General features: G+C 43.9%; 1 protein-coding gene across 1 annotated transcript in view; it reads left to right on the forward strand.

Moving 5' to 3' along the window:
• LOC108787105 (keratin, type I cytoskeletal 19-like) overlaps positions 1 to 14,466 on the forward strand; it is a 40,034-nt gene that overhangs the window by 17,616 nt on the left and 7,952 nt on the right. The window contains exons 4-6 of the mRNA XM_018556562.1: positions 2,426 to 2,587; positions 6,157 to 6,282; positions 11,190 to 11,407. Coding sequence (XP_018412064.1) covers positions 2,426 to 2,587; positions 6,157 to 6,282; positions 11,190 to 11,407 — 506 coding nt within the window. The remainder of the gene's footprint in view (positions 1 to 2,425; positions 2,588 to 6,156; positions 6,283 to 11,189; positions 11,408 to 14,466) is intronic.

Raw genomic sequence — 14,466 nt, forward strand, 5'->3', positions numbered from 1 at the left:
ATTGATTTAATAAAATAAAATTCTGATACATATCAGCCGTGATTGATTCCAATTGATGCATTCATTGTGTAATCTCCAAAGTATGTATATCAACATTCATCCCTACGCGTTTCGCCTTTCAAGCTTCTTCAGGGGATAGGATTCATCTATTAAATGGAAATTGTACATAAGGTTATTGTATTTCCTTAGTTTGGGCATGCCCATCTTGCTGTAGTGCCTATGTTAAGTGGGGGAACACATTGCTGGAATTAACCCCCATGTGCGGAAAACCACACACGGGGCAGGTGTCTGGTACTCACCTGTATGGAGCACCTGGAGGTGGGTCGACATGAGGAGGACTGGGATGAGGTGGGTGGCTAAATCTAGCCCTGCCATCACATACCGTCCATCATCTCTACCGGGACCCCGGGCCTCAAAGGAAGGAATGCCCTAGGCACTGCAAGAGAGCCAGATCCCAATCGGAGCGGTGACCTGTAGAGAGCATATAGCAAAGATCAACTAATGATATTGCTTGTTATTTGATAGATCCAGTGAGTGACATTGTGCAAATTGCAAAATAACTTAGTTTGAATATATATATGTATACATATACATACACACACACATATACATATATATATTATATATACATGCACATACATACATACACACACACACATATATGTGGTCTAGCCAGTGTTGGCTACTACTCTATACAACCTTTTAAGTGTGCCATGTTCTATGAATAGGCATGTGTTTGTATGGACTTAGTGCAATAATACCTTCTTTCAAGGATAAGTGATGTGAGTGAAGAAAATAAATATATAAATATATACTCACATATATACGTGAAAAATTGCTCCTACGTTTCCTTAGGTGAAAGTCAATTGCTGTTAGTGAATGTGTATCACATATATATGTGTGTGTCTGCAGTCTAGAGCATGGCAGCTGCATGTGTGTTTCCCAAATCCCAAATGGGATGTATATATACTGATGAATACTGATGAACACTGCTGTTAGGTGTGTCGATTCCCCACTAATTGGAGCACAGCAACAAAAATCAATGCCTCAAATAAGTGACAACCAAAAAAACAAAAAAAAACAAAAAAACCCAAAATGAACAAAAGAGGGGGAAGGGAAATTACCTAATTCTAATCCGAAGTGTATAAGGGTGTGCTGTCCTCAGCTCTCAGCTCCAAATGGTACGCTCTCTGCACTGGCCCCAGTGACATCCCTCCCCTTAAGTAACCCCCAACGCCGAGTTGGACGCACCGGACACAGGTGTTCCAGGCGCCGATCGGCGATGTGGACTCACATTTGCGCATGCTCCGGTAAGCCGTGCATGCGTCCTGCAATCCCCATCCGCCGATACCTCAGTAACGAGGGAAGCGATCCACAAGGGCCACCCCCTCGTTTAGCATGCAAAAGGACAGCTGTCCAAGCACGTTAGGTACGGTGAGCACTTGGCGATGGAAAAAGGCCAGGGCGACACAGGAGTGAAGTCCAGAGGTCCCAGCAGAGGACTCCGTCTACGCCAACACCCCATGTTCTTCACTAAGTGAGGCATCCGATCCCCATTGGGGATACACGCCCTAATATGCCTATGTTAGAGTAATCTGTAATCGATCCCAGTTTCCATTAATTTATGATTCATAAAGGGTATGTCCTGTCTCTTCTCTGCTGGATACAAGGGTCACACATACATTGCTTTATGCTCCAAACATTTACTGAAATCTTCTGAAAGTAGAATATAACATCTTGACCAGGAGATAAGACACTCACTCGAACAGCATGTTGCTTAACTGTGGTTGAAGCATCTATTGCAATGTAACAATTCTTGTTTGTGGTCCGATACCCCGCCCCCCCCCTCCCCCCCAATGGCCTGTGGTGTGCCTTGGCCTTCTCAGGTCAGTATGCCTAAAAGGGGGCATACTCTGATTGTAAATGAAATGAATGAAATGAATGAAACCAAGGGGAATGGGCGAGTGGGGACGTTCGTGACCCGCCGACGTGAATCCCCTGTGAGCCGTGCCGTGCCTCCTCCCACAAATCAAGGCTAGCCTTCGGCCAGCCTTAAAACATCAAAGTGTCTTCAGCATCCCTATGAGCCAGGGCATCCCTGGGAAAGACAGCCCCCACCACATGTTCTTCTCAAGACCAGGAAACTCTGGTGAGTCATCATATAACATGCTTGGTTGTCTTCAGCCCACAGTGGAATATCTCACTCTCGCAGCCCTCCATGGAATGACCTTCATGCACCAACCACAAGTAATCTTTTTCCTGATTGGAGGAACATTTTCTCCAAACATAAAACAGTTGCATTCTGAATATATTTTGAAATTAGAGTGAGGCCGTACTGCATATCTTAATGAATTGGTGGGTTCTGCATAGCCTCATTGGTGTCTTCTCATAAGCCATTCTGAATGATATATTTCACCCTATGCAGGAGGTAAATGAAATCCGTAAGCAATCTTCTGGTTCCGTTGATGTTGAAGTGGATGTTGCTCCAACTGTAAACCTTGGAAAAGCCATGGAGGATATGAGAGAGCAGTATGCGAAGATGATTGAAAAACAGAGACTGGAGGCAAAGTTCTGGTTTGATAAGAAGGTAAGGAGGTCATTAGCAATAAGCCCTCGTTCACACCTGAACGTTTTGTAGCGCGTTCTACGCTCGAAGAACGCTCTACAAAACGCTCAAAAATATAAATTGCATTGGAGTCAATGGACTCGTTCCCACCTTGCCGTATTTCCGCCCGTCCCGAACGCGCTACAAAACGGCCCACGCCTGAAAAGGTACAGGCACTACTTTGGGCCGTTTTGTAGGGCGTTTTCCATTGGAATACAGTCAAGTAGCCTTTGGAATCGTGCGACGGTCGCGCGTCTTTTTTACCGCGAATCGCGGTAAAAAAAAACGCGCGACAGACGCGCTTTTGCAATACGCCTAGGTGTGAACCCAGCCTTAATATTAAAAGTAGCAGATTAGAAAAAAAAAAGAATTACTGTCTCAGCAGATTATTGGCTGCAAGCATGCTTTGTCTATTTCTCTTAGGACCTATTTACACTCATGCATTGGAATAATGCCCTGTAAAACATGGGAATATGTATACTGTGAAGTGAAACCCGAGTATACTAATAAAACACTAGATCATTCACCCACACTGTAGCCCACCACACTGAACTTGACATATGGTGTGCTTTGCCACGTTAAAAAAATGGGCTGCCTGAATGCTACACATGTTTTTGCATAACCCTCCATTGTTAATGCTTATTCATTAACACACCACAACACACCAATTAAGTATTATTAAGCCCTAAGGAATTCAAGAGTATACTGTAAATATACATACATTGTTACAAGAAACAGGAGTGATAAAAAGCATACTAAATATCATAAAAAAGTATGGGCTTTTAAAGGTGTTTGCACATACCCGAAGCAGCCTCCAAATCCCTGACAGCATTTTTTTGTTCAGTGACAGAGAGCTTTTAAGGGCAAAACTTCAGCTATACAATACCCTAGAATATTTAAGAGACATCTGTAAATTCCCTGGAATACATGGGCTTGCTGTGTAGATGGTATTTTTTGGAGTTCAGCATTAAATGCCTGCTAGATCCAAGGACTAGGATGCTCACAATAAATTAGAAAGAACAATAGAATTAATGGACTAGTAGGTATACCACTGAGCAAACACAGCAAACATGAAGTCCAGTTGTTGGATTACAATATCATCCTTTTTGTTTTTTTAATTCAGATGACTAATGTGGAAGTTTGGCCCTAAGGCCGGCAAAAATTCATGGAACACTGGCTTAAAGGAGAACTATGGGGTTAGGGCTTTCCCCATAGTTCTCCTTAGGGTAACGGGAGGACACAAACTAGCATCCTCCCGTCACCCTAAGATCAGTATACCGCGAGCTACAACTCGCGGTATACTGAGAGGCCGCAGTATACCGCGAGCTACAATTCGCGGTATATTGAGATGCCACAGCTGAAGTGGATCCCGACAATTATGTCTGGATCCGCCCAGCTGCGTGAATGACAGCTGGCTCTGCCTATCTAGAGGCAGAGACAGCTGTACTCGCCCCCTCCCCCGTCCGTTCCGCCAGTCAGCGCTGGAGGATCGGAGCGGGGAATCCAGCCCCTCCCCTGTCACGGCAGAGGGCCGTGACAGGATCGAAAAGTGAGCGAACGCCGGTATGTGTTCGCTCACTTCCCGATCTACTGAGCCGACCTGTGACAGTCTCATTGTCACAGGTCGGCTAGAACTATGAGGTGAGTGAAAAGCACTCACCTCATAGTTCTCCTTTAATGACCGTATTCAGAGAGTAGTGATTAAAGATTCATACTCTGAATAGTCTAAGGTTGTTAATGGAGAACCCCAAAGTTCAATGATGGGATCCTTACTTTGTAACCTATTTATAAATGATATAGAGCAAGGGTAGGCAACCTTGGCACTCAGCTGTTGTGAACCACAAGCCCTGGGAGGCATTGCAAAGCTCTGACACTGGGGCGTAACTAGAAATCACAAGGCCCCATAGCAAAATTTTCTATGGGGCCCTGTAATTTCTAGTTACGCACCATGCACAGCCCACCTGATGTCCCAAACAGCCCATCTGAGAGTGACCCTGCAGAGCTCACCATAGACTCTCTATCCTCCACTGGTCACACCCCTGCCCACCTCTTACCTGTCAGCCCCAATCTGCTGTCCGCCTCCTCCTCCTCTGCGGTCACTGGAGGGTCCCGCCTCCTCCTCCGTCACTGGGCCCCGCCTCCTCCTCCGCTGCTGATGTCGGGCCCTGCCTCTACCAGCGCAGCTGCTGGCTGTCACTGACTCAGAGGTGGCTATGAGGAGGAACGCGCCGCTGCACAGATCACTGACAGGTTGTTCACAGCCACCAGTGACATCCAGCAGCCTTAGATGCCATAGCGACCCGCATGGCATCAGGGGGACCTCTTTGTTCCTCATCCTGGCTGGGCCCCCCTGTGCTCTGGGCCCCATAGCGGCCGCCTGGGTCGCTATGGTGATTGTTCCACCACTGCTCGGACAGCCACAGACATGACTCCCAAAAGCAGAGACATGATAGAAATTGTAGTTCTTGTTTTTGTGGTTGCCTACCCCTGAAACAGATTAAAAGTACAATTTCTCTGTCTGAAGATGACACCAAGCTATGTAGTGAGATGCAATCCTTACAAGACATCTGCAACTTACAATTAGACTTGAATTCACTGTTTAAGTGGGCAACAATGTGGCAAATGAAAATGAATGTTAATAAATGTAAAGATGTGCACTTGGGGAGTAAATATGCATTCATCGTACACTTTAGGGGGAGTATAACAGGGGAGTCAATAATCCAGAGGGATCTGGGTGTTCTGGTAGATCATAATAGCTTGTAATGTCAAGCTGCAGTTTCTAAAGCAAGCAAACTACTTTCTTGTATTACAAGAAGTATAAAGTCCAGAGGGAGACATAATCTTGCCCCATTAGTAAGACCTCATCTGGAAAATGCGGTCCAGTTTTGGGCACCAGTTCACTAAGAGGATGTTGTGAAACTGGGGAGTGCAGAGAAGAACAGCTAAACTGATACGCAGCATGGAGCAAGAAGCAAGAAGAAGCAAGGACTTCGCTTGAAGAAGAGGTTAACTAAACTGAATTAGTTCTCCTTTGGGAAGAGGTTTTTAAATTGGGATATGATCACCATGTATGAAAACATAAATGGTCCATAAATGGTCCATATAGTAAACTTGGTGCAGTTATTCACTCTCGCCATTACAAAGGACACAGGGGCAGGAAAAAAGGTTTAACCTCTATGTACGCAAAGGCTTCTTCACAATAAGAACTGTAAAACTGTGGAGTAGACTTCCTCAGGAACTAGCTCCAGCTAGCTCAGTTGAATGTTTAAAGAAAAACCTAGATGCATTCCTAAATGCACAAAATAATACTAGATGTTAACATTTTAAAAGTAATAACACAAGAGGCTGTTGATGCAGAGAATATCTGATTGGCAAATTGTCCCATGCTTTAGAAGGATTTATTTTTGCCTTCCTCTGGGTCAGCTGTGGGTATAGAATTATGTTGATGGGGGTTTTTATTTGATTTATTTTATTAATTGTTTTTTATTGGTTGAACTCGATGGACTTGTGTCTTTTTTAACCTGACTAGCTATGCGATCATGTATTTTCAGTTAGAAGATTGGAATGAGGAGGTGCACGTCAATACCACAGAGCTAGAGAAATACAGGAAGGATTTAACAGAGGTCAAGCAAACTGTGCAAAATCTGGAAATACACTCTCAGGCTGAATTTAGCAAGGTAATGATTCTTTCAGACATAATGTGGTATACATAATCTTCTCTGCATTGTTACAAATTAAAGGTCTGGAAAATAAACTTTACATTGTTTTCCATGGCTCTGGTACCATGGGGGCATCTAAATATCAGAAAGCTCCTCATATTCAGTCTCTTTTTTTAATCAAAGTTTATCCACCAAGTCAAATTGTCACCCACCAATCATTTGCAGGCTTTCAAATTCTGTCAGAAAACTAGAATCTGATTGGTGGCAATAGAAAACTCAGTCTGTTGTTAAAGTATATCTAAAACTAAAGTTTTTTAAATCTTTGATATACAGTAGTAGAGAAGGGATAAAATGAAGGATGCACTGATACCGATACTAGTATCAATATCGGTGCCAATACCGAGTATAAATGCTCCGATGCCTAGCCCGATACTTCCTGTATCAGGAAGCCGGGCAGCGTGTCATTACACGCTGCCTGGTTTCCTGATTGGCCGGGAGGCGGCTCCATGCTCTCTCGTCACTTGTGATGAGAGTGCTTGGAGCCGACGCAGCGCCCGGTATTCTGATTGGCCCAGGAAGCCGGCTTCATGCTCCCTCATCATCTCATGACAAGAGAGCATGGAGCCGGCCTCCCAGCCAATCAGAAAGCAGGGCACCACGTCATTACACGTCGCCCAGCTTCCATGATTGGCCAGCAAGACGGCTCAGGCTGGGTACCGGAGGAAGGTCGCTCCTGGCTGGAGAGGCCCCGGAGGTGACAGGCTGGACATGCTGAGATGAGAGGGGACAGACTTTCTTGTTAATCGGGAAGCTGGGTGGCAAGTCTTTACACGCTGCCCGGCTTATCGGCTAATCAGGAAACCAGGTGTCATTACACGCCACCTGGCTTCCTGAATCGGACTTCCGGTACCCGGTAATTGGTATCGGCGAGTACCGTAAAAAAATTATCGTACTCGGTACCAAAATATTGGTATCGGTGCATCCCTAGATAAAACCCATGTCATGGGGAGATTTACCTTTACTTTCTGTACTGTAAACACAACAGGAAGTGAAAGCAGACACAGTAAGCAACGATATCAGTAAAAACTAGGGATTCTAATCTTTCTGCACTCTATTCAAAACTAGAAAAAAAGATTTTGGCTTGACCTACACTTCAAAGCATAACCGCTGTCAGATTCTTTTTAGTTTTTAATGGAGTGAGGAAAGTCTATATCAAGTTTTTCTTGCTGCCTATGACTCAGGGTTGCCACCCGTCCAGTTTTCACCCGGACAGTCCAGTTTTGGAGTCTTGTGTCTGGGTGCCCAGCCAGCGGGCACCCGGACACAAGACACTCAGAGCCGACACTGGCAAGCGACATCTCGGGCAGCTGCAACGGCCTGAACCCGGATCTTCCTCAAAGATGCAGGCAGCCTGTGCCTGTTTACAGTGCCCACAGCTCAGAGGAAGATCCGGGTTTCAGGCAGATGCAGCAGCCCAAAATCGCACTTGCCGAGGACCTCGGAAGCCGCATCTGTGACTGCTCCTCCTCCGACTCCCTGACACCATGCTGCCCGCCTGTGGACCCCTGGTGAGACAACATAGCCCAGACAGCCCATCTGAGAGCCTCACAGGCCACAGGCCACCTGGAGACATCAGGGCACCAACCCAGAACGACACAGAGCATGTAGCTTTATATTATTTTGTATTGCTGTATAATGTATTGCTGGGGTTTGTAGTCCTCTATAGATGGTCTCTTTACTCCTTCTCCTTGCTCTCTCCTCTATATTAAAAAAAAACATTGTCGTGCACAGCGCTAGAGTGTTCAGGTTTCATTTGAAGAAAAGGTGGCAACCCTACTATGACTCCATTGGCGTGAAACCCCTGGAACACCAGTACAAGATATAAGGGGAATGGGGGTCATCGGAGAGGAAGTTATGCATGGCAATAAAAAGCCTGATTGTAGTTCTCACTTCATCCCAATGATTTTGGCTGAACTCCAGGCAGACATAAAAGATATAAACTAATGCAGCTTTGTAGTCAGTTTTAAATGCAAGCAATGTACGGTAAGTACCTGAATGTGACCTGATGTCAGCCTATTGCAGTCCTTGTACAGCAGAGCCATAGTGTAAGGGGGAGAATCAGCACATGTAGAGTTCAGGATGAGCTGAGCTCAGAGGAAGTGGATTGAGTAAAGCTGTCCATCAGATTGAGGATATCTAGTGGGAAAAAAAGGAAATCTCTAACTGAAATTGAATATTCCAGTACAAGCTCATTTTGTTATTTTTATCTTTTAACCACTTGATATCTGGCTAATTGTAAATAAATAGCCAGATGGCACAGTTTGAAAGTGGGTGGGCATTTTTAAATGACCTTTTCTGCCACCCTGTTCGTGCGTGCCCCTGCAAGTGCATGAGCAGGAAACTGCACACATTGTGTACAGGTGATGAAGGCTGTTGCATACAAGCATTCGGGCAGCTAAAGAGCCCACCGATTGCTTGTATGGTGCCTGGGGGTGTGCCCCGCTCCACCACTGCCACCGGCTATGCTGGGCTCCACTGTCTGTGCGGGCCTGGGACCAGCACAGCGGGTCTCTGTGGCTGGATCAAAGGGAAATAAGCACACTTTTACCAGCTGATCTCCCCTTCGATCACTGGACCCAGAATGTGTATTAAAGGGTTATTAAACCCTAATTTGTTTTTGCATATATCTACTGCTAGCAAGCAGTAGATATATGCAAAACGATAAAATAAAAACTTTTTCAAAGGGTTAATTAACTTACCTGTGTCTCCGACGCGCGCTCCTGTCTGAACAACTGAAAATTTCTTGGGTGGCTGCAAAGGATCTTGGGGCGGGTGCATGCTCAGTTCAGATGTTCGGCTGGGAGACGAGGAGAGACACATGGTAAGTCTATGGAGCAGCGTGCACCTGCAAAGACTCCGTAGGACATCAGAGAAGAGGACAGTGGAGTCAGCGCTGGATCTGAGACCAGCACCAGCGCTGGAGGGACAGCTAAAAATCCCTGATGTCTCCTTTAATAGGACCTGTCACTGTATCTGTGCTATTACATAGGGAGTTTCTTAGCCCCCTATGTGATAGCAATAAAGTTAAGTGTAAAAAAAAAAGTAAGGGAAGTTATAGCCTTTCCTACCCTAATAAAAATATTTTTTTTGGTGGGATTTAGTAGTTACCTTCTTTTTTTACCCTTTTTTCTTTTTTGACAAGTTAACATTGTGAGCAGCAAAGAGTTTGGATTCCATAAAGAATCTTCTGGTCTGGTCTACCTTAAATATGAAAAAAAAAGCATTTTGTCCATCATATTATTTGTTTGAGTAATGTCATTATTCATTGTAATTTTTCCATCTATTTAGTCATAACTGATGACACAAACCCGGACAATGATATTGCATTATCTATGAAATTGTGTTGCAAATATCCACACCCAGCTTCGTGTTTGCATTCTAGGAATCAGAGAGAAAATTAATTCTGACAAACGGCTAACTGGAAGAAAGTTTTTCCATCATGTGACAACTCCTTAAAGTTGCTATCGCAAAAAGTTGTATACATACCTGACTGGTGGGAGGCAGGTGAATTCTTTACTCTATTGCAAAGTTCCTGGTGCCACTGTTATGCTACACTTACACTTCTGGGTATGTCCCCACACCTTGGTGTGGTTGCTTCCACTGGCCAATACGTCACTGCAGGACAAAGCGGCTGGTGGAAGGAACCATGGTGAGCAGAGGGAGACGTAGGGGTCTATTCACAAAAGGGTGAAGAGTTTGGAGAAGGGAACAATCTAGGACAACATAGCTGAACTGGAAAGTGAGCTGAATTGGAGAAGTTTTCCAAATCGGCTATTTTGTCCTAGATTGTTCCCTTCTCCTGCCTTCTCCAAACTATTCACCCTTTTGTGAATAGACCTGATAGAATCCAATACCACCAAGTTGCATACCAGCAGTGCCTGGAGCAAAGAATTTACTTGCTGTCCGCTAGAAGGGTAAGTGAACTTCTGCCATTACAGATGTTTATATATCACTGACAATTTATGCCACCCTCTACATATTTTACATTCACATCAGTCCTTGCCCTCAAGGAACTTACAAGCTTAGGTCCCTACCTCATATGCATATATGTACCCACATATCAAGTGTAGCTACATGACCATATGTTGAAGACCACAAAAGGTGCTGCATTAACAAGTAGGTCTAGTTTGGGGAGTTGTATTTCTATCCAGAATCATATATTACACTATTCATTTATATAGAATAAAGAGTTCTATTTATGGCCACAAACATACTTGTGGCAATTTAGTGAGGAGCCAATTAACCTAACAGCATGCCTTTGAAGTGTGGGATGAGATCCACATAAACACAGGGAGAACATGCAAACACCACACATGTAGTATCCTTGAACCTATGGCCACATTGCTGCACAGTAGGAGCACTAACCACTAAGCTACTACACCTCTTGCTTTAAAGATCAGCTTTGCTTCTAAAACATGTGTTCTTTTAACATATCCTACAAGCAACTTTGCAAAAATAACCTCTTACCTCTCTGCTTTGAGTGCTGCTTTTAGAAGCACAGGTCAATGTAAACATAGTTGTGTTGATGTGCACCTTGTCTGCAGTCTGACGTGTGTCTGACTGCAGGCACTGCCAACATGGAAGGTATTTTTTCACGAATCTGTCAAATTTACCATCTTTGCTGCCAGGAGCCATAAAAGATCATTTCTATGTTGTAATGTACTTAAGCAAACACTCATGCATATAAACTTGAAGGGTTCCCCAGTCAGATCTCCGGTACGTACATGCTGTCCATGTGTGTAATACAGTCACTCTAATTGTACAATAGATTTATTGTACTGATGCATGGAGGCACTCATCATTAGTATATAGAGCTACTATTCTGGTACTTTTAACCTATAGCTTTATTATTGTTGTGTTGGCAGAAAAATGCAGCAGAAGCCACCTTGGGCAATGTGAAAGATCAATATGCTATGCAGTTGACAGACCTGCAAGAAAACATTACCCATGTTGAGTCAATGCTTCAACAAACACGAAGGGATGTCAATCACCAGATCTCAGAATTTACTCTTCTCTTGAGTTTAAAGACACGTCTTGAGGCTGAGATCGCAACTTATCGTAGTCTTCTGGATGGAGGAACTAGGTGGGTAATGGCATGATGAATATGTATAAAATACGTGAAATAATAGGACTAGGTTCACCAAAATGGGCATTTCAGTAACTATTGACAGCAGAGGCTTTGTTTCACTAGTCAGCTTGTTGTTTAATAGAGAGATTGGGTCCACATCTGCTAAAACAGTACAATTGTCCAAGGACCTGTATCACTCCTTACCGGAACTCCCATACGTATTAGTGGGTGCTTGCAATGACCGCAGATGGCGCCGCACTCAGCATAGTCTTGTGTAAAAACGTCACCAGCACGACAGAGACTTGAATGTCAGTGCAAATCTGAGCCTGATGAAGAGGACCCTGCGTGGCCCCGAAAGTGCTTGATGACACTCTGAGTGACGACTGACATAAATAAATGGATTTGCACTGACATTCAAGTCGTGCTGATGTGCTGGTGACGTTTTAACACAACACATCTGCTAAAAGACCGCAGGGTGCTTTTACAGAAAAGGTTGTAGCTCTTTAGGAACCATTTAGGGGTTTTGTTGAGCAGACAGTTTAGTGAGCGTTCCTTTAAAATAGAGCTCAAGTACAAATGTTCTGAATATAGTGGGGATGGTTTAGAACAGCCTTTCTCAACTAGGATGCCATGCCCACCTGGGGTGACTTTTGGTTACCTCAGGGGTGCCTCAGTGTCATGCCTTTCCATGGTGCAGGCAGTCTTAGAGTTAGCCTCCCATCCCTGCCATGCTGCCACAGCTGGGGCTCTTACTGTGATGGTAGTACTCTAATGAGAATGGGGGACTGAGCACTTTAATATGAAGGAGGGGAACTCTTATGTAAAACGGGGTGAATCTGATATGAAAGAGGGGCCCTGATGTAAAAGGGGAGCTTCTTATGTAAAGAGGGTTCCTGATGTGAAGGGGGACTGCTCATGTGAAGAAGGGGCTCTGATGTAAAAGAGGGGCGCTCTGATGTGAAAGAGGGGGGCTCTGATATGAATGGAGGGGGTTCGGACGTAAAGGGGGCTTCTAATGTGAAGGGAGGCTCCTAGTGTGAGAGGGGTAACTGATATAAAAGGAGAGGCTTCTGATATGAAAGGAGTGAAGGGGGGCTCCTGATGTAAAGGGGAACTCTGATGTGAAGGGGGCTTCTAATGTGAAGAGGGTCTCCTGATGTAAATGGGGACTCTGTTGTGAAAGGGGACTTTGATGTGAAGGGGGCTCCTAAGGTGAAGGGAGGACTCCGCTGTGAATGAGGGAACCTCGTATTTTTTAATATCCAAGATAGCGTCTGGTATGGATTTTGGAAGGACCACATGTCATTTATTAAATTTTTACATTTTAGACTAGCGTGCCTCAGGATTTTGCATACTTTTAAATCATGCAATCATATGACTGAAACAAAAAAGGTTGAGAAATGCTTGTTTAGAACCTCTATCCGGGCTTTGTTACTAAGTCCTCATTGGACGGATTGATGCTCTCTATGTGTCCTGGTGATCATTGTGATCAGACCAGAAAGTGAGGAGAAATTGAACATTTTATAGGTGTCATCGAAGCACAATAACTTTCATTGGAATACCTTTTATTGGAATAACTTTCATTGGGGACACGTGTTAAATAAGGAATTGCCTTTAATTAGGGGAAGTTTTATATTTACTTCTTGTAGTATATCTGAGGCTGAGAGTAAAGGTTCTAAGCCTTACACACAAAAAAAAATAGGCTACAGTAAAGAGAATATGTCACTTTGCCCAATAATAGGTCCTTTTGCATGAACACCCCCCACCCCCGCTGTTACTTACTCTTCATGTACCTCTTGCTGCTCCTTTTACCTGTTGGAAGCTTTGATAAATACCCGGAGCTTTTACCAAGATGTAGTTCTCGGGCCTGAGCAAATTAAAATCAGGCCAATTACAAGGTCTGAACACTGTCATCTGACGTGGAAGAGAAAGAAGATAACCTTGTGTAAGCTCCATCACCATCAGACACAGAACTTTCACAAGGTTAAGAGACCATTCTCCAACGAAGCAGCAGGAGAGTGCACAGAAGGTATCAGCGAAATTAGTTTTCTTACAAGACTACCTGTCACTGAACTCTGATTCTCTTTTAATGTCAAATAAGTTCTACGGCAATTTAAAAAAAAAAACCCACAAAGTTCAAAAGGGTAAAAAAGGTCATTAAAAGGTATTATGCCACAAGAAGATTAGATGATCAAGTTTAAACAATATAACTACCTCTTTCATGTGTCAGTACCAGTGGTAATAGCCATGACATAAGCCTTGGAAGGATGAGGGTATTATTCTGCATAGCCCCGTAACCTTGACTTCTAATATCATTGTTTATGGGAAAATAGAGGATTAAGGACAGGTGTGAATGACAGTGTCATGACTTGTTTCCAAGTCTCTACTCTACATTGTCAACATGAGCCTTTTTTTTTATTTTACAGCTTAATACCCAAATGAAGACACACTGAAAAGTTAATGGATGGAAAACAGGAACGGCACAGCATGCGTAATCAAGCCTGTACAACACTTTGTTTTCTTATGACATTCATATATTACAAAATGCTTTATGAAACTGTACAAACACTGTAACGACAGACGGGGAACGTTTGGCAGAGTCAACCTTTGCTGCCAAACCGACGCATTGGCTTTATACCTGTTATCAATGTGATTGTCATGTAGAAGTTAGCATTAGTATTCATTATCCTCATATAAAGTACCTTCTCGTGTGAAATCAATAAGCTTTTATATTTTATGTTTTTGTTTTCATTCTCCTCGCATTGTATATACTGTGGCAAGTCCTAACTGCTACCCATCTTCTCTGCCGGCACAGTGGGAGTCTTTGCTGAGCAGCTTTTTCTATGATAAGAGTTTATATTGTACTTCATGGCAATGGTTCTCGGTGTGTGTGGTATATGTACCCCCAGGGTGACATCAGACTCATTTAGGGGATACTTCTGCTTATCAAATGACAGCTTAAGGTGCATCCACACCTACTGTAAATAAGAAGGAAATTGCAAGTCAACGGAAGGTCCTTTGACTTGCATTTTGGGAATGCACCAATACCAAGTACCATACTCGGCACAAGTACA

Source organism: Nanorana parkeri, unplaced genomic scaffold (assembly GCF_000935625.1).
Source record: "Nanorana parkeri isolate BGI_ZX_2015 unplaced genomic scaffold, ASM93562v1 scaffold242, whole genome shotgun sequence".
Classification (NCBI taxonomy): Eukaryota; Metazoa; Chordata; class Amphibia; order Anura; family Dicroglossidae; genus Nanorana; species Nanorana parkeri.